This window comes from Anas platyrhynchos, chromosome 5 (genome assembly GCF_047663525.1).
Source record: "Anas platyrhynchos isolate ZD024472 breed Pekin duck chromosome 5, IASCAAS_PekinDuck_T2T, whole genome shotgun sequence".
Lineage (NCBI taxonomy): Eukaryota > Metazoa > Chordata > Aves > Anseriformes > Anatidae > Anas > Anas platyrhynchos.
Window position 1 is genome coordinate 39,629,290 of NC_092591.1, and position 23,786 is coordinate 39,653,075.

The 23,786-nt window shown below is 36.0% G+C and overlaps 1 protein-coding gene across 3 annotated transcripts; it reads left to right on the forward strand.

The window, feature by feature from the left end:
- The first annotated feature begins 3,312 nt into the window (after nucleotides 1–3,312).
- On the forward strand, nucleotides 3,313–18,566 carry LOC140002650 (formin-1-like). 3 transcript variants are annotated; one of them, XM_072038913.1, is made up of 4 exons: nucleotides 3,313–3,566; nucleotides 5,424–5,549; nucleotides 16,572–18,144; nucleotides 18,312–18,449. In XM_072038913.1, exons 3-4 carry the CDS (start codon nucleotides 16,681–16,683, stop codon nucleotides 18,318–18,320), a joined length of 1,473 nt encoding a protein of 490 aa, XP_071895014.1. In that variant the 5' UTR covers nucleotides 3,313–3,566; nucleotides 5,424–5,549; nucleotides 16,572–16,680; the 3' UTR covers nucleotides 18,321–18,449. The 3 variants fall into 3 exon arrangements, with proteins under 3 accessions (XP_071895014.1, XP_071895012.1, XP_071895013.1); XM_072038911.1 differs by having other exon boundaries at nucleotides 3,323–3,566; nucleotides 16,572–18,175; nucleotides 18,312–18,566; XM_072038912.1 differs by having other exon boundaries at nucleotides 3,326–3,566; nucleotides 16,572–18,228; nucleotides 18,312–18,451.
- The last annotated feature ends 5,220 nt before the right edge of the window (nucleotides 18,567–23,786 follow it).

Consider the following 23,786-nt stretch of genomic DNA (forward strand, 5'->3'; position numbering starts at 1 on the left):
GATTTGCTATCTTACTTATGACCATATATTTTGAAAGGGTAGATCTGTTTTTCTTATTTAGATAAAACTTAGATATTAATGCATGACAAACTGATTGCTAATATAAATAATAACTCTGTTATAATTGTTAGTGGGTCAAGAATTTATCTTAAAAAAAAAATAACACAAAGCAATATGACATGTTGCAAAGACAAAAAAAATAAATACAACCTCTGCTCAAAAAATCAATCCAGTTCATTTTGTAAATGCATTTCAGTATCTTTGCATATATGTTGCTAGCATAAATAGGACAATGATCTTTTGGTGTTTGTATCAAGATGCAGAGTAATCCATGTTCTACAAATCAAATATTGTTTATTTTAATCTTACCTTCCTCGTGGGGATATGAAAGCATTTCACAGTTCTTAGGATTCTTGTATGGTACATGTAACTACTTTGATAGTGCCAACGTACCTAACAAAACAGATGGTGTCTTACTAGATGATTTATTTATTTTTTTGTTAATCAAGAATGCCAGAATTGTAGTTGATCCTGTTAGGGACTCCATACAATTTCACAATTTTTTCTCAGGATAACTGAGCAGAATCTCTATGTGGAGTTTTTGATGTGAGAAGAATGTTGGCATGAGGGACAAAGGGTCATGAACTATATAGTAGGTAGTGCATGGAATTCCTGGAATGATGAATCAAATGAGCACGAAATGCTCATAGTGCTACTACAAGACATGGGATGGTGTAGATTAAAGAATAAAATACAAGGAGGGTTTCATGGGAGGGAACTGAAGAATGCACAGTATTTGGCATATATAATAAACTTACTGGTACTATATTAAAAGAATACCACCCAAATACTGTGCCTTAAACATGTTCAATTCATGCATCTAAACAAGATGGAAAAAAATATAATTCTTTTGGGTTTGGTACTGGCCATGCACATATGAGTAGATAATGAATTGTTGAATTATGTGCCTGAACTTGTAGAGAATTGAAAGCATTAATTTTAAGTTGAAACCATGAAGTCTTACATCCCCGTTATACATTAAGAGAAATAAGACCTGTTCTGGGACAGGAATTTCCTATGGGGAAACAAAAAAAGAAAATGGAGATGACATGTACAAGAAGTCTTTCTGCATTTCAGTTCTTCATGTTCAAATAGACTGGTAGCAACAGCTTTGGCACCAGGCTGTGATACCTTTTCTACTCCCCTAATTGCATTGTACAGTTCAACTTCGTACCTCATGTACCTCTACGACACTATCCATACAATCTTCTGAAACTTAGACTGAAGAAAACAAATTCAAAACTTTCATAAATTGTAAAATGTTTCATATGTTAGAATTGTTTTTTATATTTCCCACCGCATTTTTACTGCCCCTTTTCCCCTTCATTTTGTAGCAGTAATACCCTGCTAGATTTTGCTAAAAGGTTTCAACCTATTTTTCACATTTACTGGTGTCTTCTCAGCTAATCAGTACTTTCCCAATTGAAATGTTACTTCAGAGAACATTTTTTTTGTTGAAATGCAGTTGTTTCATCTGCTGACTAACTAGGATTCCTGGTGATATGGCTGCAAATAATGGAACAGCTTCAGTAGAAGGCTGCTGCTCATTGCCTTGTTCCATGAAGGTCTCCAAGACTCAGCTTGGTCTCTCAGTTGAACTGAGACTAAAACAAGTGAAGATTGTACTTGCTAGGTCTACTCAACAGCTTGGGTTACTCACTGGAGTTTTACAGTTTACAAAAGCTCCTATAAAAGGTTTAAACAACAGCTATCATTGTTTACTGTCCACAAAGTCACAGATTATGAAATTAAAAGGTAGCTGAAAGTCAGGATTGTTTCATCTAAAGGAGGCTCAGTTTGCATACCAGATGAAGTGATTAGCTTTCTACTCTAATTAGTACATTAGTACATGCTAAAGCAAATAGATGAGTTGCAACCTTTAATGTTCCTTTAAAAATGTAATCATTTCAAGTTCCTTTCTGAATACATTTGTACATGAGCTCTTGCTGCTTGCTTCGTACAAACCTATACCGGTGTTCTATATAGGGTAAACGAAGCAGAAGGCAGGTTGCATTTATCCTATGACAAGATGAAAAGCTGATTACGCAGATGAGTGCAGATGAAGTGGAAACCTCTCAGAGATTAGGTTTTGCTCTGTGTGCCCTACATTGCAGCCTGACATAATCGTTTCATGTTGGTTGCTTTCTGTGAACTCTGTCTTGATACAGACCACATGCTTGCAAAAGGGAAGTTACTAACAAAGTAATTGTTAATCTTAGCCTGAAAATACTAAACAGTAGAAGGGAAAGTCTTACTTTCAATCAGTTTTTGTTGTTGTTGGTTTTTTTTTTTTTTTTTTTTTTTTTTCTTCCCTAGTCTGCAGACATGTCTTGGTATGCAGAATATGAGCTAGTATTTTGCTATAGGCAATCAGTTGATGGTCAGAAGATTTCAGGTTGAAAGGAGAAAACTCTGAGATTTCAAGTGGGTTCCTTTTGATGCTGTAAGTATCCTGAAGTGATAGGAATCTGAAGATCCCCAGTGTTTCAAGTAAAGGTAGGTAATTTCTGTTAAATAATATCACATCTTGAGATCTCCACAGTGAGCTAATTAAAGCATTTATTAAAATGTATCATGTATTAATGAACTCAGCAGAAGCAAATGTGACATTTTCAGCAGGCTGTAAGCTACACTGAGAAATGGTATTTCCTTGTAATGTCTCAGCATTGATAATGGTCTTAAACCCAAATTGAAATCAATGCACATTTTCTCTCGGTTGTGTGATGTAAATATTTTAACCTTAACTCTGTTGCTTTTGAACCATCTCAGTTCTTTCCATCTAAGCATGTTTTCGCCCAAGCCTTTCTGCTGTGGTGCCCTGCAGATAGATGGAGGACTTTCAGCAAACATGGCAGGAAGGTTATTTGCAGAAAAATAGTCAGAGCAGCAGACCAGTTTGTTTGTAGTTTGTCTTGCTCCATCTACAATTCCGCACCTTAAAATAGCTGGCTTCTTTCTGAGGCGGTTCAGGAAGCCAGCCTCTTCTGTCATTCGCCTCTTCCAGGGGCGCTCGGCAAAGGGCTGGCAGCCCGAGCCCGCTGCGGCGGCTCCGCTCCGGGCAGCGGCGTCTCTCGGGGGGCGGCCTCGGCGGGTCTCACAGCGGCGCTGTGTGACCCAAGCAGCCTCGCAGCGCGAGCTCCACGGCAAGCCGAGACCGGGGGAGCCGGGACCGGGGCCGGGCAGCGGCGGGGGCCTCTGCCCAGCGCCCCCCGGCCCTCGCCAGCCCCGCAGCATCGTGCGCCCGGCTCGGCTTGGCTCGGCGCAAGGTAATGCCCGCCCCTCCGCTCGTTTGCCTACCGCCGTGCTGCCCGCTCCCTGCAGTGCCTTCCCCTGCGGTACTCGAAGGGATTGGAAAAATGACAAGGCTTGCTCGAGGGGGGCTGGGGACAAGGGAGCCCTTTAGTCTTCGTGAGCATCTCCTGCCTGCTCGCTCTCTGCTTGTTTATAAACAGCTTCTGCGGTAACTCAAAGGCTGGCACCTCTGAGCTTCTCCTGCAGCCTTCTAGGTAAGCCCGTTGCTTTCCTCCCTCCTCCTTTCCTGTCGGCACTATTAATGTAAGTTTGTTACCGGTTTACTCCCCCTCCTCCCCCAACCCAAAATAACTCTTAAAACTATATGCTCACTTTCTTCAAGTCTGATGTATGGGTAGAGTCAGTGATTGCTGTAACCCTGTAGCGTTTGATGGATGCAAATCCCTTCATGCACTCAGGAGGGCAGATGAGTGGGATACGTGATTAATATTTAGAGCATTCAGACAATCTGTTACTGTATATTGTAAAGCTCGTGGCAGTCACAGTTGCAGATGAGGCTACTTGACTGTTACCCAAAGTAGAGTGCATTAGTATAATGACATTTGCAAATACTTTTTACGTGATGGAAAAGTGTTAAAAGGACCCATACTGACTTTAAGGATAAACCCTTCTCCTGATGAAGGGTATCAGCATACAAAGGCAACTAAGACACATTCTCCTTCCTTCAGATGCAATAATACATCATGTTATCATCCAGCTGACAGACTGTGATCTGGCAGCTGTATATGCTTAGACCTGCTTGTTTTGCGGTTGTGTCTGGTGTTCTTTGTTTCCCCAAGAGTGTAGCAGTAATCATAATGGATCCTTACTTTCCTGGAACTTCCCAGGAAATTAATCAATGTAAAAGATTGCTGAGAAATGATAGAGATGCTTTGGTTAATGTTCTAATTTTAATCACTTATTTCCCTCGAACCTTTCAATTGTTCACAGCTGTTTAATGGTAATTTTACTTGTAGAAATGTCTTGTGTAAATGTTATCAACAAACCATTAAGTACTCATTTAAAGATACTTCTACAAGTACATAATTAATACTTTTATGGAGTGTTGGTAAACCACTTACACATAACATTCTGAAACTTCCAGGTAGCTTGGCCTGTGCTTGCAGGTGAATTAGCTTGTTTTGGTAAGTTTCAGCAGAAACAGCTCAGCCACTTTGGATTGAATAGAGAGTGGAAGGGAGGAAGGAGTGCTTTTCATATTTCTAAAGAAGCTGTCAACCCATAACATCATTAAATTAATTTGAATGACTGCAGACAGAGTGTCTAGGGATAGAGAGTTGTAATGTGGTATGAAATCAAACCATCTTGTGAAGTGTCTTTTTAACAATGGAAATTAGTTTTGACTTGGCTGAAACCTATCTCATTAAAAACAAGTGCCATGAACGTGAATGGTTGCTTGTGTTTTTTAACTATATGGTGAAGCATGCACAGCCACATGGGCATAGGACATCATCACGTAGTAAGTAATAAGCAGTAAGTAAATGTTCCCCTAATATTTTGTAAGTTGTTATGATAAAGCTAAAGCATGGGTAAAAGTAAGTTATCTCTGTAGAGATTTTCTTGCGTAGACAGGATTTTCCAGAAATTTTTATTTTTTTCCTTTTAGTTTCTTAAGGACCATTCCAAAGTTGATAAATTATTTGAATTAATACTACAGATCTCTATTTTCACTTTTTCATATCTATAGATCCCTTTATCAATTCTTGTTAACTTAATTTAAAATGTTCTGTTAATAATTTTCAAATAATAAAATAATTTATTACCAGAAGATGATAAATTAGAGAAAATCTCCCTCTGAGAAAGCTTAGCAACTAGAGGCCAGAGAAGACCTTTTCCTTTTGTGGAGGCTATAGACAAGTATTAAACAGTACTGAGAGATGGTAACTTTTCAAAATAAACGTCAATGTAATGAACATCAACTTCATGTTGACATTTGTCAGGATATAAAAATGTGGTGAAGGACCAGTTCTGTCTGGGGTATGAAGAACTACTGGTTTGTAGATTTGGTTTTGTTTTGTTAAAAGACTAATATTCCTCATTTTCTCTGGCAGGAAAAAAAAAAGGTGAGAGGGGGAAATATTTTTAAGCTTCATTTGAGAAGAACTCTTGATGCTCTTGATGACTTGCCTGTGTAAAGAAGCATGAAATCTTGGACTTCTACAATACCATTTAATAAGGTGATCCTTTTTGACACTTTGATCCTTCTTTAGGTTATGTGCATATAATGTTTGAAAGTGGAACCAAAGGAGAAAAATAGTCTTTTGAAATATCCCCAAATTAGATGCTCTACAGAGAACTCAAAAGTAGAAAAAGGAAAGTGAGGACAATCATAAGAGGATTTTTTTTTAAGGTTCTAGGGTGGGGCAGCTTTCTGCTCTTTGCTTTACTGCCATATTTAAGGACTGAATGAAAGAAATCTCCATGTGCCTCTTGTGTTGCTCTTTTCAAAGATCTTTGCATCCCTTTCTCCACCCAGTCTTCCTGGCATCTGAGAACATTTGTCAGCTTTTGATTGTGCTTTGACTATTTTGGTATGAAATGTATTCTTCTTCTAGCTTTTATCTTATAGAACTTTTTAAATATAAAATCTGGATGTATATTCCATTATCATGATGAGCACCAAAAAGGCAGGAAACTTTCCAACATGAAGCGATCAAGTAGCTATAACTCAACAGAACCTCAGCAATAGATGTGAATTATTTCTACTGTTTCAATATATTTTTTATTTTTATGCACTATTCCTTCATGCCTAACCCCTCTTTGTTACTACTAATAATCATATAGGATTGCTATCATTGCTGGTTTTGACTGTCCATGTTTATTTGCTCATACTTGGAGGTAATAGGTGGAAAAATACATTGACTTTTTGTGCTTGGTCATAAAAACAGTAGTTATTTTACTCCACATGAATATTGTCAGAGTAGAGAGTCAACATGGATAGTGAGTCTTAGCACTGAGTGAGTTGTAGTCTGAGAAGAGGAAAAGAAAGCCTACAAAATGTGCTGCAAGAGTTCTTATCCAAGTGATTGTGTTTCCCAGCTGTGCAGGTACTGCATGGAAGTAACTTCCCTTTCCATGGAAGGTTGAACCACTAATCACTAGTTTGGATGTTCTGCTTGATTTTCAATCCAGTCCTATGTAGTCATAATAGAGGGCTTAGTATCTCCAGAAGACCAGATATATTTTGTTGAGTTGGGCCCTTAGAAAATTATGCAAGAGCTGTTAAGACTTAATATTGAAGTTCTTCTGTCCTTCATTTAACATCATTCAATCTTACAAATGATTTTAAATTATTCTAAATGGTGCTAGTGAGATCTCGAAGTAAAATGTGTAAGATCTAAGCTGACATTTTTCTTAAAGCTGTTCTTTTTATCCTGCTGTATTTTTGAGCTCATTACACAGAAATACTGTGTTTTAATCTTTTTGCTTTTTTTTTTTTTTTTTTTTTTCCCATGAGGTTTGTCTTGTTGCTATAGTTAGAACCAGTTGGGGGATTTATGCAGCCTGTTTAATCTTTTGAGTTTTATAAATATTTTTAAATGTTGTTAAAAAACATTGTTAAAGAGGTGCCAGATTTGCCAGTTGACAGACTTGCTGAATTTTATGAAAGCTCCATGCGAATGGTCTTCTATGTAAGGACACAGGCTGAGAAAACCACAAGGACATACAAGCAGTTAAGCATTTTCAGTACTTTTTTTTTTTACTGTTGATTTGTACTTTAAAACAGGACGCATACAACAGGCTAAATGTTGTATGTATGCAAGTTGTTACTTCCTGTATTTGTTTGACAGGTCTGTAGAAAACCTGTAATCTGTCCTCTCAGTTGGGTAGCCCTTGAGTTTATAACTTTTTGTAAATTGGAGTTATATGTCAAAAACATTCACCTATGAAATGGTGTCATCAGAAAGTTGAACTGAAGAAAACAAATACAACCATAGTTCTTTCCTGTAACACTTCCTCCTTTAAAGTGTTAACATGATCATTACAACCCATTTCATCCCAGTACAGCCAAGATTTTCAAAAAATGGATGATGAAGGTTATTTTTGAAGCAACCTGATATTCTTTAAGGCTCAAGTAATTTCAAGTTGGTTAAAGTCTGGGGAGGGGAAAAAGATGAAAAGCTTTCTGAACTTATTCTCCAAGTTTGCGTGATTTTATGAAATATTTTAAAATATGCACAGTTAAAAATAGGTTTAACTTGTCAAATAAATATAAATGTTTCAATATTGTCCTAAGAACTTAGTATGGGACAGCATCTTTGATCTTTCCTTATCACTGGATTTTAATTGGGGAGTTCTTCTAAAGGTATAAAAATTTGTTATTACAAGTTTTTTTTTTTTTTTTTAGTTGCTTTTATTTTAAATTCTGTCTCTGTTCTGTCTTCTCTACTGAAACTTCCTTAGCACATGCATTTTCTTTAGCGGTTGTTCCAGACTTTTGCAGCTAGAATTATTCTCCATGCTCATGAGATACCTCAAAAATTGGTGGTATCACATCCTTTTAGTTTCCTTCTCCTTGGCTTTCCTTACGTATTATATTGTGTTTAAAGCTCAGAATATATGATTAAACCAAAAGTGTCTCTGAAAGTGGTATTTGGTGAAAGACCTTTTGATCTGAAAGACAGTATACTAAATACTTGTTTTAAACATTAGCACGGCACTAACAGGCATGGGCATTAAATAAATACAAATCTAGTTTCTTGGTTTAACAAAGATGATACGTGATACAAACTGGTGAGCACTTCGTAGCAATAATCTCACCAACTTGGATCCTTTAGCTGGTATGCATGCAACAAAATACACTGGTCTACTTTGCCCCACAGTAATATCACAGGGTCCTTTCTGGAGTGTATAAGAATGTAAAACTAAAACCAGATTGAAATGAAATTAGATATATTAATAAAGTTTTAAAGGTTTGACACAAGTTGATGGTTTTAGAGAAATTACTTATAAAGCATATTCAGTATTCTATTTGTAAAGATATTTCCCAGAAGTTACTTCTTCAAACCATACCTGAAAAATATATTCTGATCAGTATCAGGTATTTGCAAGCCAATTTATTAAAAACATGATAAGATGCAGCTCTTACCTGGAGAGTTTGCAGTTTGAACAATCAAACTTGAAGCTTTTAGGCAAAGATTAACATGAAGACAATTCTTCTATAAAAAAAAAAAATAATCATTTAGGTTGCTGTTTGTTTTTCCCCTGTAGAAATATCCTGTGCATGCTGCCAGAAGTGGAAATAACATACAGTGTGGCCTATAAAACTTAAACATAGGCAATGTATTAAATTTTTTTTTATTATTTTTTAATGAAATATTTAAATGCGTTAAAATTGATCTATGGCAAAAAGTCATGTGTGCAGTTGATGACCGAATTCTAAAATATATAAAGATGATCTTGCAAGTTTGTATTATTTTGTTTGCTATTAATGTCAATTTCTGTTTTACTTTTCTTGAAAATATTATGGTTTTCTGTTGAAATAAGTAATGATTACATCATGATTACCTGAGTAGAGGTTTGTCCAAGCTCTTTAGGTCTATTATGGTTTTTATTTTGTTTATTACTTGAAAATCAGTTGACTAGTAATTGCACAGCTTTTTGTTAAGACCTGTTTCCTGAGGCAAAAAATGTTTCTTCTTGCTTGTAATTATTTTTCAAGCTCTATAGGAATTCAGCTGGATGTTAGCCACATGTCCTGGAATGGTTGTCAGTTTTAACTTAAAATAGATTATTTTATTGACAGTATTCATCTTAGGCACCTAAAGTAGTAGAATAGTTATTAGAGCAAGGTGTATTATATTACGTTATAGTTGTATAATATATATATGTCATAATCATATACACATTATATTACACTAATGCATAAATAATAAATCACAAAATATCCTTTTTATACTGTTGTTGAGTAATAAACCCTGTACTTATTTTTAAATAAGTTGACATAGTTGTAAAATTCACTTTAATTTCCAGATTTGGCAAAATACTCTTTTATTACCAGTGAGGACAGTTTGGGTTATTTTGTTTATAAATACCCAAATTTTTAATCCCTGTGAATTCATGTTCATACAGTTCACACAAGTATATTCTAGACTAGGTGAAAGCATAAGTCAATTTGTCATGATAATATTGTATCTGGTACCTTAAAGTTTCTAAATTTTCCCAAGTATCCTCAACTGGTTTTCATTTTCCTTATGTATCATTTAGGAAAATATGGCCTGGAGTGTTGTGAAAATGACTTTTCTATCTTCTTAACTAAGATTAATTAACTATAGTTGCTGGATTTAATTGATGGACCTGGGCCAGGAGGGCAGCCTCACTCTCTGAAACAGAATCATAGAATGGTTTGGGTTGGAAGTGACCATAAAGACCATCCAATTTCCACCCCCCTCCTTTTCCCCCACACCGGGCAGGGGCACCTCCCACTAGACTAGGTTGCCCAAAGTGCTGTGGTATCTATTACGTCCACGTGTTTTGTTCCAGAGAGATGTGAGGGTCAATATTGTTTGCAACAAAGTCTGGCTGATGTTTCGTATATCATGCAAAATGAAGATTCTTATGCAAAATGGAGAGTGTTCACGTTTCACCCATGAAGTAAAATAAATTTGCTTTTCTTATATAACAGCAAGACTGATTGCTAAAATCTATATTTAAGTTGTTCAGGCATTTTTCATTGTAAGACTCTATTTTCAGCTACAACTTTTTGACACTTCAGTTATTTTAGATTCAATTTTCCATGCCAAATATTGTCTCTTGAAATGTTTTTCCCAAGGAAAATCTCAGTTAAAAATAAAATGAATTAAAGGCGCTTGTTTTTGCAAGCAAAGCTGGAACGGAGCAATAAGTGACAAATACGTGTATGTATATATACGTATGTATGTATGTAAATGTATGTATATAAAAGGTATGTATCCTTATATGAAAGTATACACAAAGTCTCTGAAATTTAACTTCAGAAGGAAAAAAAAAATTGCAGAAAGAAATCATGAATCTTCCATGCAACCATCCTGGCCCAAAAAATTAGTAAGAAAAATTCTGCAACATTTCATGTCTTCATACAGACTGGGAAAAAGTATTCTAGGCTGACAGTCACTGACAATTATATACAGACTGATGCTTTAATTGCATATTGAGAACTGAGTATAATGGATTGAACCCGTTTAATATCATTAATATCATTAAATTCTATAAGAGCTGCTGTTGCCATCACTTAGAAAAACCTCTCTTATATTATTTAATCTTGGAAAAGTCACTTTTCTTCAAATCTGTTATGATAAACAAGTCTTTATCTGGAATGCAATGTTTTTAGTGATACTTCCCTTTCAATTTGCCTTCAGCATTCAGAAAATGCTGTTACAGTCCAAAATCACTGGAAGCAAGATGACTGATTCATCTGTTCTGTTGGTTCTTTCCCTGCTGAGTGCCCAGAAGCAAGATGGAGAATGTAAAATCCTGACTGAATGCAGAGGGGTTTATTGGTTCAGATGCTGTACTTCTTGAAGCATCCTGTTTCAAGCAGACTGTTATTGTGTTCTTTCTTTCTTTCTATTGTGTTCTTCTCTTTCTTTCCTTTAAGGTCTGCTGGTTTACTGCTCATTAGATTAAGGGTTTTTCGTATTTACAATATCTGTTGCATATTTTTTATTAACTACCTCTTAAAACAGTCAAATGGAAGTGTTTGTGATGGAAATCTCATCTGGTAACTTGTTGAAAATTAATTCAAACATGTACTTGAGAAAGGTAATTAATACATCCTATGATGTGGCTGAACTCTGCCAACACAGTTTTAGTAGTTGTGAGGACACGCTGTGTGTCTTTTTTCCTTTTTTTAACTTGCTGACGCAGTTGTGTCAGAAAAAGCAACATCTTGCTTTGCTAAATTGAAGTAGGCTGCAGAAGGATGAGAACATTCATGTCAATCTAAATCTTTGTTGGGGGAAAGGTCTTGTTTTCTGTAACTAAAATTGCAAAAGGTTGTGTTAGCACAGATAAAGTACTAACAACAAAAAATCTACTTGTACAGATTATGTTGTGTTTCTGAGTTGCTTTAGGTTATATTCAGAAAATAATGTAGATAAATTGTATTGGAGGTCACTTGGCTCAAATTATGAGAGCAAAAAACTGAAGAAAGGAACTTTTGGGGTAAGAGTACAACTGAAGATATTTGCAGGATTTGTGATGTTTTATGGTGAAGAACTTCACTGTTTTTAGCCAAACATTTTGATAGTTCTGAAACAAAAGACTGAGATAGTTATTATTGCATGTGGAAAAATATTTTTATCATTTCAAAAATTAAACTATTACTGAAGTCAGTAATTTCAATATAATTATAGTTTTGTGGTCTAGTTTTTTTCAAAACAATTTTTGAGACCAGATAGTATGAATAATATAACCATTTTGTGTTTGTTTCCCAACCTGACTGCTCAAGTGTAGTATAAATTTTAAGTATAAATAGTAGAAATTGATTCTAAATCCATCATTTCTTTTTTTCCATCTCCTATATGCTGGAAAGGTACTAAGTTTATTTACTGTTCTTTCAAAGTGGGTCTGTGGCCTACGAAGTCCAGGAACAAGCATAGGGGAATTTGGCTATTTGTTTCTAGTTTGTTTTCTAGTTTCATGTTAATCAGTCCATCATAAACTTTAATTTTAATTAATTTTACATACCACATATAGAGTATCTTTTTAAGTGATGGTTTTAGAGTTTGACATTTAGATTTCCTTCATTACAGATCACAGAGACAGGGTTTTCAGGGAGCTGAATTTCAGATTACTTCATTTTATGGACTTGGTCCTCTGTTGAATTATTTGGACAGAATAATACAGCCAGAGATTGTAAAAGATCCAAAGAATTGAGCATGTTTTTCTAGTGATTTTCATTTAATTTATCTCTTTGTATATTTATCACGCTTTGTGTTTGTTTTAAAACCATTTTGGTATGCCGAGCTCTGCATTGTGGATTAACTTAATGACTTTCAAACCTTATGTTCTGTGCTATCCTTTTATGTTTCTTCCAAATTTTTTGGCAAGCTCTAATATTCTTTAATACTTCCCCTGTGCCATTACATGAGATTTGAAATTTAATAGAAGATGTCTGTGTCTGGTATAGACTCTGTTTCTTATGTCTTAACAACTCTTTACTAGGATAGTTCAGTATTTGTGAAGTAGAGAACAATTGTATTTTAAACTACCATGCATTGCTAACAACACATATTATACTTCAAGCTATTTCATGAACAAATAGTCTAACTTCTGAAATTTTTTTTCACAATGCAGTAAATATGATATAGACTTCTAGTTGGAAAGTTCCAACTGCAAGGATCTGTAACATTTTGTCTCCTTGAAGAGCTAATCTTCTTTTATCTTTCCAATTATAATGTTTATGATTAAGCCAAATGTTAGTTTGAAAAAACACTCAGATAATTGTGAGAGTGAGCAGGAAAACAAAATGCTGGAGTTCATCTCTATCAAACCAGTTGTGCTTAGTAATAAACAAATTTTATTGCAATCACTTTCATTTCAGTTTCTTCTAGCTTGTAATGTGGATCCTTCTGTTCTGATGTGGTCATTAGCGGTATAATACAGTACAGAAGTTACCAGTAGTGTACTCAGGAACACACTGCCACCTATTAACAGTCAGGTATTGGGGAGGGCTGGGAAGGTAAGGAGTTCCAGTTCTTGCTTGCCTAAAGATCAGGGGAAGAAGGAGCATCACCTGCCATGCTGAGCAGAGGTGATACGTCCTGATAGAGAGAAGGGACTGCAGCCACGGGGACCTGACTTTCCAAGAATGCATTTTGAACAGCACTTTTGAGAACTGACTCTTTTTACGTAGGGTATTGCTTAATTAAACCAATTTACTTTCTTTGCAGTTCTGGTGATATATAATTTTTTTTTTTTTTTTTTTTTTTGAAAGCATGGCCTGCAGTTCTCCCCATTCCACTCCCCACCTCCCATGTGCAGTGAAAAACAGACATCTGAACAAAACTACATAATTTTAGAAGACTTAACAGATCTTTCGGAAACGCAGAGATAATACAGACTCTTTAATGTGTCAGTATGTGTGTACCAATCCCAATGGTTAGTTTGTTCAAGCAAGAACAGATCTAATAAGATGTATCATTCAAAATGGGTCCAAACTGGCCTAACAGGTTGTTGTTAGTAAGATTAAACCAATACATCTATAAAAAGGTTTATTTGTTTCTAACTTAAAAGAAAATAAATAAATAACTAAATTGCGCTTTTAGCTGCAATATGACTTCAGGAGGAGCTTGCAGGTCTTAATTCAGTAATCAATGAGAACTCAGATTAGATTAGGGCACCAGCTTGTGTTTTTGGGGTTACAGCCCAGCAAATCTGTGTTGCAAAGGCAAGGGCTAGCAAATTCTCTCCTTTACACATATATTCCTTTGTCCAAAAAAATGCATATTTGTTACTAAGAACTGAGCTGAATTGCTCAATATCGTACGTGTCAACTGAGGATATTCAGTTTGATTGTAATTTTTCTGTTTATAGCTTCTAGATCTATAGGTTCCATGATGATATTACCTTGTAATCGCTTCATCATCTTGCAGTGAAAAAATGCCAGGCCAACTGAGGTGAAACAAATGAACACACAAGATAATTCATACTAAAATAATACCAAGAGTTTTTTTTTTTTATTTTTTTTATTTTTTCCCTAGATAAAACTATTAAATTGGACCTAACACAGACCTGATTTATTCTGTGTATTAAATAGAATTCCCTTTCTTCCTATAACTCCCTCCCTTTTGGTATTTTCTAAAGCAAATGCATTGATAAATATTTTGTTGTGATGCTGTTCTGAATTCATGGTCTGAATTTTTGGGTAGACCTGTGTGGTGTCAGGAGTTGAACTCGATGATCTTTATGGGTGCCTTCCAACTTGGGATATCCTATGATTCTATGCAGCATCTTCCTTAAGTCAATACCAAGCATAGATTTTTGGTCTACTTGGGCAATCCACCCTCATTTTTTTATTTTTATTTTTCTCCCAGCTTCCTATTTTTTCTGCTTCCTAGTTTAACTGTTTTGTTGCCAGTGGACCATAATATGGACTTTGGCATCCATCTCTCTGCCCAGCCACTCCCTTGAAATTCTACTCCTCAGTAAAATTCTCCTGCAAGTAAAAACTGACTCAGCATATGTTAGCCAAGGCTGCTGAGTATTAATTTATGAAAATGTCAACAAGTTAACTGGCTCATATTTGATGGAGCCTGCCACAGTAGGTGACTCAAGGGGCAATTTGGTGCTATTGCCGAGTTGATGTATTAGCAAACTGTTCCCATAAGTGTTGTTCTCTGCTTGGGTGAAGAGTGAGTAAGTTCAAGATGTCTTCTCTGAGGAAAAAATGTTCTTTGATGGTTGTTATTTCTGTATGCAGAACCACTCTTGGGTGCATCTGCCATTGACACACCCACCCCGTGGCTGCATGAGCACCTGCTTCTACACCAGAGAAGCAGCAGAAATGCACAGCTGGAGACGAGGACAAGAACTGAGAATACACTTTTTGGCAGTACTCAGCCTTGTCAGTATTTTAAACTCAGATAATGAGCTAAGACAAGGATAGGAGAAGAAAGAGTAAGGCAGAATTTTCTTAGAAATTGTATGTCTATGAAACAAGAAGGCAGACTTCAACAGAAGTACTGACTAAAGGTTTTGTATCTGTTCTACCCTTTCTTATATCAGAGAAAGCACAGCTTTCTGAATGCCATCTAACCATTGATTGCTGGTGAATAGAATTAAGAAAGTGATCTGGCTCAAATGAAGATTTTCCTCACTATTAGGCTCTACCCATTAGGCTCTCTCCTCTGAAGTGTGCACATCAAGAATTTTGCTGACATTAAGTAAATGGAAAATTACTTTATTTTTATTCAAAGTAAACAGAAAGTTTGAAATTATTTAAAGAATATAGGTGTGACGCTTTAAAATTTAGATCAAAACCATTGCAGAAATGACTACTTACCAGTAGAATAGGATGTTTGGAGTAAATGTCACTTGCTTCTTAGAATTACGGTTTGCTAATTATTCTGATAATCTTATGGTATAATTTTATATCTAACTCACTATACTCTACAAACTGATACTTTGTCAATATGCAAGCATTGTATGTACAACTGAAATACATGACATGGTAATGTGGTAGCTTCCATTAATTATTGTTGCCTGAGGTTTGACTATTTTGAAATGATGGAAAGTTCTGCTGTACTTACACTTTCAAAGTTAAAATTGTGATTACTGCACCTTCCAACAAAGAGAACCCTTGGAGCAGGTGCTCTCCAGCTTTGTGTGCTGCAGGTTTTGCTGCTGAGCTTTAGCTCTTTTCATTATGCTTACACGTTTCCCAGTGGCTGCAGAATACCGCTTTCATTATGATAGCAGAGTTCCTCCTGGATAAAAAACAATTTAGTTCTCAAAAAGAGTAAACGAACTTCTGTCATGGTGTTTCAGAAGATTAAAAGTATATCCAAACTGTAGGAAGAAAATGCAATGCAATGCAAAGAAAAGGAAACAACAAAGCTCAGTAAACCTGTCTGTAGAAATACAATTGCATTTTGGATCGAAATAAATTTATACAGTTCTGTATCTGATGGGTCTTTTGCTCTGAATATACTAACCAAATAAACATTTTTCTTGCAAGTTTTCTTGATGTCAGGGCAGTTTCACAGATACATATGGGAAGAGAATTTTCTTTTTTTTTTTTTCTTCTCCTGTGTAATAAGTAATGATGGCCAATGACACTGAAGGTGTTATGGTGCTGGTTTTACTGAGTTTAAAAAACAAGCAAACAAAACAAAAAAAACATATATGCTTGAATGGTTCTTTTAACTAGATGTTCAAGAGCAAGTTAACTTTTAACAGAGAGGGGGCAATAGATTTCAGCATTAAGCAGTAAATTCTGTTTGAAATGGACATAATGAACCTGTTGTGACCTTATGGAACCAACAGCATTGACTGAGAACCCTGGAGACACAGGCATGATGTAGGGGAGAAGGATTAGGGCTCTAAATATGAGCTTTAGCAATATAATTCTTTTTGTGTCAGATTTTTCAAGGTTAAAGATGTGTATCAGGGAAGGAAAAAAAAAAAAGAGAGAGAGAAAACTGCTTCTGCGGGCTTGTTATTTGTCATATTACATTTGCCATAACCACGTTTGACAGGCTTTTCTTTATTTTTTCCAGCAGACAATATTATTGTTGAAGATTAGTCAGATGCCTTCTGTCCATTCCCTGCCTCACACGCTATGTCATGCAAGCAAGCTTTGATACACTTAGCATATAATTTAAATGAATGACTAATTTGGCAAGCATAATGGAAGGCACGCACACTATCCTTCAATTGCACAAACCCATTATGGAGCTTTGTTACGTCAGCTTTTATCTTCCAGAGGGAAAAGTCAGAGGATTTACTTACAAGGGCTGTGTAACTCTGGATAGAACCAGTAAACGTTTTTGCAATTGCTATAAAGTACAGGAGCGGTCAGAAATGGAGATGAGAGAACAGCCATATGAAAACTTTGGAGATATTATTTTCAAGCAAACTACAACGAAAGACATTCTCATTGAGCTGTACAGGCTAACTACTGAAAAGGAAAAACTGTTATCCAGTCTTTTGAGATCACATCATATTCCAAGCCTTGATACAGGACAACAGGAGGGAAAGCAACAGGCTGTTTCTGGAGTCCAAAAACATAGAGGAGATGACTACTCCAGTTTTACATATCATCAGGAATTCTTTCTGGATTCCACAAGTAGCGACAATTTTAATTGCAAAAAAAAGAGTAAATATAGAAAGAAAGAGAGCTTTGAGGAATTCAGGCACTGGAAAGGGACAAAAAAGGTGCATGAACAACATCCTTCTTTGCTGATTGGGCAAGGCATACATCTGGGAAATCAGAAGATGCCCCCCACAAGATTTCCTATCAGGAGTTTTCCCGGTTCCTTTTCCGCATCCAGTTGTCTAACAGTAAAAGGTAAGGATGACTTACCACTAGAAATTGGTATTCAACCAGAAAGAGAGAGAGAAGATGGGTATTTTCTTGAAAGCAACAAAGTTATGAAACTGGATGCCAACTTACCAAGCTGTGTATCAAAAGACAGCAATGATATGGTTCCAGTTGAACTATTGGATAATGGAGAATGCATTCTTGAAGTTAAGAATGTACAGCAGAGTATCACTTTGGTAGAGCCATCTCAGGACAATCTATCTAACCAACTAGAGACATTAAGTAAACCTGCAGCTGCTAAAAGCTTGAAAGATAAATGTACTGAGCAGGTATGCAAGGAGAAAGCAGCAATCGGAGTTGTTGTGAAAGTGCAGGATTCAGAAGCTTGTCTTAAAAAAGCCACACAAACCCATGCAGAGTCTTTATCTGATTTTCACAAAGGTAAAGAAACTGCTTCTCCCAATCTCACAGCAGTACCTAATGAGTTTATATCAAGAACTGGTGTATATTCGGTAGATGAAGCTGCTGGAGACTCTAAAAACAGCGTGCAGCAGGAAGAGGAGCGAGACGGCTCTGTTTTGCAGTACAAAGCAGAGAGAGTGCACATTACTGATGAGTCATGCAACCCTGTGGGAGCAGTCAATAAAGCTCTTCTGAAAGTTATACGGAGTGACAGTTTAGATGAAGCTGCAGAATGGAAGAGACTGCAACAAATTACAGCAGCAGACAGAAACCTGCCAGGCTCAATATATGAGAAAAGAACCACGGTATCCCGGGGAAGCAGCAAGCATTTATTTCTGAACCTGCCTGTAAGTGAAGGTCCTGATGTTTCTCAGACAGGTAATAATCTTAAACTGGAAGAGAAAAGGCTGCATTCACCCTCGTTAATAGCTGTGAGTAATGTTTTTAGTAATTCCTATCCGCTATCTAATACACACAAACAAATGTCACCTATTCCTTCTCCATTATCTTCAAGACTGCCTAGCCCACAGCTGCATCATCGGATTCTCCCTCTACCTGCACAGAACGGCAAGGACGAACCTATGTTCGGTGACTATTGCAGTGGGAGGCACGGTGCTATAAACCTCTCTTTCAATGATTTGGAGCCGCAGTTTTATCTGAAGTTTTCTGAACCTGGAGAATTGGGATTTGCCATCAGACAACCGGGCCTACATCAGAATGCAACTGCAGGGCATTTTGAAAAGCGCACTCTACAAGGAAGATTCACTACTCGGACACCTCAGAATTTCTGCCCAGGTCAGTCCTATTTTAGATATTCCTAAACTAGCAGAATTGACCATGCACGAAACTATCAGAGCTTTTTAAAATATTAGCCTTTAATAATAAACCATGTTTCCTTTCAAACTATGTTTCACTGCTTAAAGAATGAGTGAAAAGTTGTTGAATTTTTAAACAAAAGTTATAGCTACATAGGATTTGCTTTCAGATGCATTTTTTTTTGTCAGATTATGTTCAATGTTGTTACCAAATCACTTATTATGATTTAACCAAAGGTAAATAGATACACAGAGAGGAAGCATGTTAAACTTTATTATTTATTTTATCAGTAACTATGTATAATTTTTCAACTTACAGAAATATATCCTAACATAATAGCTAAGATAATACCTTAAATAGATTTTTTTTCTATATAAAAAGGTCCTGCTTTTCCTGTGTTTTAATCTGTCAAAATGCTGTCATAACTTTTATTGTCCAAAGCATTATTTTTCATTTGTTTGGCTTTGCTTACAGAATGTTGTATGAGCAAGCTAATTTACATTGCCTTAAGTATAGGACTGGTGTTGTGACCATTTAGCTACAAGAGATTGATGTAAATTCTCCACCAACAAAATGCTTGCTTTTAAAAGGACTGCATGCAAGAGTCATGTTAAAAAAACGCTGGAGTAAAGTGTATGGGTGTTTTTTAAACATATACTGTGAATATAAAAATGCATGAATGACATACTATACAGCTAGCTTTATTAGCTAGAACTTTGACATTTATATCCTTTTTCTTTTTTTTTTTTTCTTTTCTTTTTTTTTTCTTTTCTTTTTTTTTTTCCCCTTTAGTAATAAGAAAGCCAGAGGACCTAATTCCACAGTGGTCTGGGTGTGGCTTAGGCTGGTCTGTATGTGTTTTAGGAAGGGGTAACAATGCAAGGCGATATCATTTCCCTATAAAAGAGAAAGAGGTCCTAATCTGCAACCTTAAAACTTTTCAGGGAAAATCAGATCACTTTCTCCCGGTTCACAAAAATGGAACAAAAAAACTCTCTTCTCTCTTTCTCTCTTTTTGTGGGTTAATCTTTTGTTGTTTTAGTTACCTAAATTGCTTCACTGGCTGTCTTAATAAGTGCCTTCCAGAGAGGGTGCAAGATGAGTTACAGGGTGCTACAGTCTAAAACAGGGAGGAAGACATGGCACAAGAAGAAGGGGAGGTGTGTAGGAATGTGAAGTCATTACCTTAGTCAAAGGGTGTTGAATGCTGCCTATGAGACTTGTGTTTATGTGTGGTGCTTCTAGAAGTTGCTCTGTAATTGTTGTTGCACTCAGAGTGCTGTTAGATGAGTTGACAAAGCTAATGTAAACACTTACTGCTGGGGGAAAAAAAAAAAAAAAAGTGTTATGCTCTTGTTCTTCCCTTTCTTCCTTGGTTCCTATTGTCCTATCCCTCTTGTTACTTCTGGTACTGATCATAAGTTTTGGTGAGCTGGTTTACCTCATGAAACCAGCAGAAAATATCACCCCTTTAGAATAATATTTTTATTAAAATAAATTAAATTAAATTAAAAAAAAATATATAGTATTTTTAACTACTTTATAATTTAGGATCCTCAGATGGGGAACTATTGTGCTGCACTCCATAAGAAAAATAAAACGTCCATACAAATAGCATCTGTTGGCTGAAAATCCAAGTTACTAAGCAGAAACATCTTAGTGAAGAGAAAAAAGTGCAGACAAAACAAGTCCTTAGTTCTTGATTACAATTATCTTGCAACATTAGTACAGATATAAAATATCAGTGCAACTTTCTGAAAGATGTAATACTATTCCCTTTTGTTTCATTTTCGTGTATGATTGAGTGCCATCATTATTACCTGTGTGTCAGAAAATCTGTAACTTTAGGGAAGAGCTTCCTACTTTACTACCCTATAGAAGACTGTAGATATGTCTCTGGATCTGAGATAATATAAATTTCCATTTTGTTCTGAACTGGAGATTAAATCATTCTTACAGAGCATTGGTTGTACCCCTTTCTGGTAAGCATAAGAAATAAATAATTGTCTGTAGTACAGTAGGGCAAATGAAGCATCACCAAGTTTAGGCAACATAAGTGGTACTAAGATTTACAGCTGTAAATTTGCAGTCCTGGTTTGATCCTTATCAGACTCCTCCCGTGTCTGAAGATCAAAATCCAAGACTATTGTTCAGATTTGTCTTTAATGGGGTACTGTTGTGAAATGGGTTCTCTTGCATCTTGTCTGTATTAAATTGTGTAAGTATCTACAATGAATCTAAGTCATGGAGATGTTCAGCTGACTATCAGTCAGTTTGGTTGAAGGTTTTATTTCATGTCAAAAATGTTGGTCTTATGAAAGTCTCCTCCAAAGTTTTATTACTGTCAGTCTGCAGCACTTAATACTGCAAAGCATTTGGAACCTTTCATTACCTGTGTATTTGGATAATTTGAGGAATTTATTAAAACATTATTTTAAGTGCAAAACCTCAAGGTGTTTTGCATTGTAAATGACAAATTGGACTCATAGAACTCTACCCATATTTTTTTAATTCTCTTTTGTGAGAATTTTTGTTTTAAATCACAGTTCTTCACTCTGACTGCAAGAATATTCTCCAATTATCTAGAACTGTAACCTTTAGCTAAGGCAGAGTGCTTCCACTTTTTCTGCAAGTTCAGTTTCTTTACAGCAAATACTCATGGCAAAAAATCTCCTCATTTCATTACACAGTTCTATCAGTAATTCACTTGAAAATACAGATTTATGGACCTTCCTGTTGAAGTGCAACTGCTGGCCATGGGAACAGGCCACAGTTTTTATCTTAGCAGATTAATAGTTACCTGGGAAGAATTTGTATTTCAGTGATAATTATTTAGCAATTTTCTCTGTAAGTGGGGCTATGAATTAATGTTCCTATATTTACATTTAGTAATTCCATTTGAATTACCAAAATCCTAAATAAAAGCTTTGGAATAAATTAAGAGTTTCAAGAAATAAATGTCCTCAATGTATCTGAATACCTGTCTCAAGGAAAGATGTTTTGAAAGCTTTCACTTTCTGACTGTGCTTCTTTCTCAAGTTAATATTTGCACTGACAGAAAAATATGGGGAGAAAATTTTCAGTGTTGCTTTATTTAATTAATAGAGAATGCTACCAATATGTTGTCTTACTAAGTATTACCTGAAGGGAGAGGAAGATTACTGGTGTTTTTAGTAATTTGATTCAGAGCAGGAAACTTAAAAATCTCTGGTTATGACATAGCCTCTACAACTTTGGGCAATTCAGCCACAACATCCCATTACTTCAGGATGATCACCACAGCAAAAGAGCCTGGGGTGGGTCATTTGCCATGCTTTCTTTTGTGTATGTTAGTGGTGGTGTGTAAAAAGAATGAAGAACTGGTTAAGAGGAATGGTGAAAGAAAGAAGGAGAAGAAATTAGATTAATGGTGTCACCTCAGTGCCCCAGACAGTGAAAATTTACTCCTTCTGATACTTAGGAGTTGTGAGAGAGAAGTATATCTGACAAACACAGAAACGAAAAGTTAGTAGCACTGTAGAGAAACTGAAAATGTCTGAGCCTGTGCCACTGAAAGGGACAGGACATTCTCCCTGTGTTATCTTCCCTTCTCCCAGCAGAGGCATCCTTTCTTACTATCCATGGCCCCATTGGAACAACTCTAGCGTTTATCTCGGTATTTTGAGTCAGATCACTAAGCAAATTGAAAACTAAGCCACAAGGAGAGAGGTGAACAGCTTTTGCTGTTTTAGTGAGCTGAACAGTTCACTAGCAATCTGATGAAAACCAAAGCTAATGCTCCAGTACCTCAATTGCATTGCAGCACTGTGGAAATGGCTAAAACAGAAGTTGTTAGGAATGGTGAATGAAACTGGATGATGAAGCTTTTAGGTGGATATGGTAGGTCTAGTTAATTTGGGATGAAAAGAGAGAGGTTAGGCAACAGAGAAAGGGGAGCTCACATAGAGAGGGTAGGGAGCCTGGCCTTGGCTAGAATGAAGAATGGGAATGGAGTATCATGAAGTAAGTGTAGCACAGCAGGTTAGAGTTGAGAGGATTAATTTTTGTGGGAACGTGTGTGAAAAGACCTGTAACCATTAGAGTGTATTTCAGTGGATGTAAAGTTACCATGCTTTTTGTGATGTATGGAGGGCCACTTATGCTTATGCTCTGGAAGAGATTGCTAAATATAATTCCTCAGATTTCTCAAATATATACCCAAGAGCTCCTGGTAGTATATTCCAGACACAACAGTAGCTGCATCTATCCCCGCTAATGATTAGATGGAGAATGTTATGTTTGCTTGTTACTGCCAATGGGAATTTTATGGCAGCAGCTTGATTTCCATTAGATGAGAGGTTTCTGTGGACAAAATTGACAATGAGCACTCTGGCAATTTTGTGTGGTTGTCAAAAGTTATGCACTGCTGTTTGAAAACATGCCAACTGTTAATGGTTACCTTCAGGAGATCCATTTTACAGTCTTAAAGTATAATAAAAGTGCTTCAACTTATAAAAGGCTGTTTATTGTAATATGGATAAATCCTTGAGTAAGTATTATCCTTAAATTGGTCTAAGATCAGAATCCTTGTATGTCAGTCCTCAAGTGTTTTTAAGGGAATAAAAAGCACAAAACTATTTTTATCATGGTACTTCACATGCTGGTGGCTGGAGGAACAGTTTTCATAATCTTGCTTTGAAAGCTGTCCTACTCGTTATGACTTCCAACTTCCAGTAACATTTTTCTGGGTTCATTTGTGTTTGCAATGTAAGCACAGCTTACTTCCATGTGAACTACAATACTCTGATTCTTCAAATATAGCAGTTACATAGTCTATTTAAATTTCCAGCATTAAGGTAGCAGGCTGAAGTATTACTTGTATAAGCCTTAGTGTTTGGTTTTGATTGACTGTATTAGAATTAACCACCAGACATATATACATGTCATATATATATATGTATGTCATATGACATACATATATATATGACATATATATATATATATATACACACATATATACACATATATATATAAATCTGTCTCCAGCACTAATGTGAAAAGATTTGCAATTGAAAAATGGGATGAAGGCAATGTTTTGTCCTAGATATGTAATGAAGGTAGAAAAAATAATGAATATAGAGTTACTATTTGAATTTTATTGTGTCTTTTCCTAACCTAAATCTTTGACTCTTTA

Coding starts and splice junctions, on each gene's coding strand:
- LOC140002650 (XM_072038911.1), top strand. CDS start 16,681: ATGACTAATTTGGCAAGCATAATGGAAGGCACGCACACTATCCTTCAA. Junction 18,176..18,311: donor TCCTGATGTTTCTCAGACAG/GTAATAATCTTA, acceptor ATTATCTTCAAG/ACTGCCTAGCCCACAGCTGC.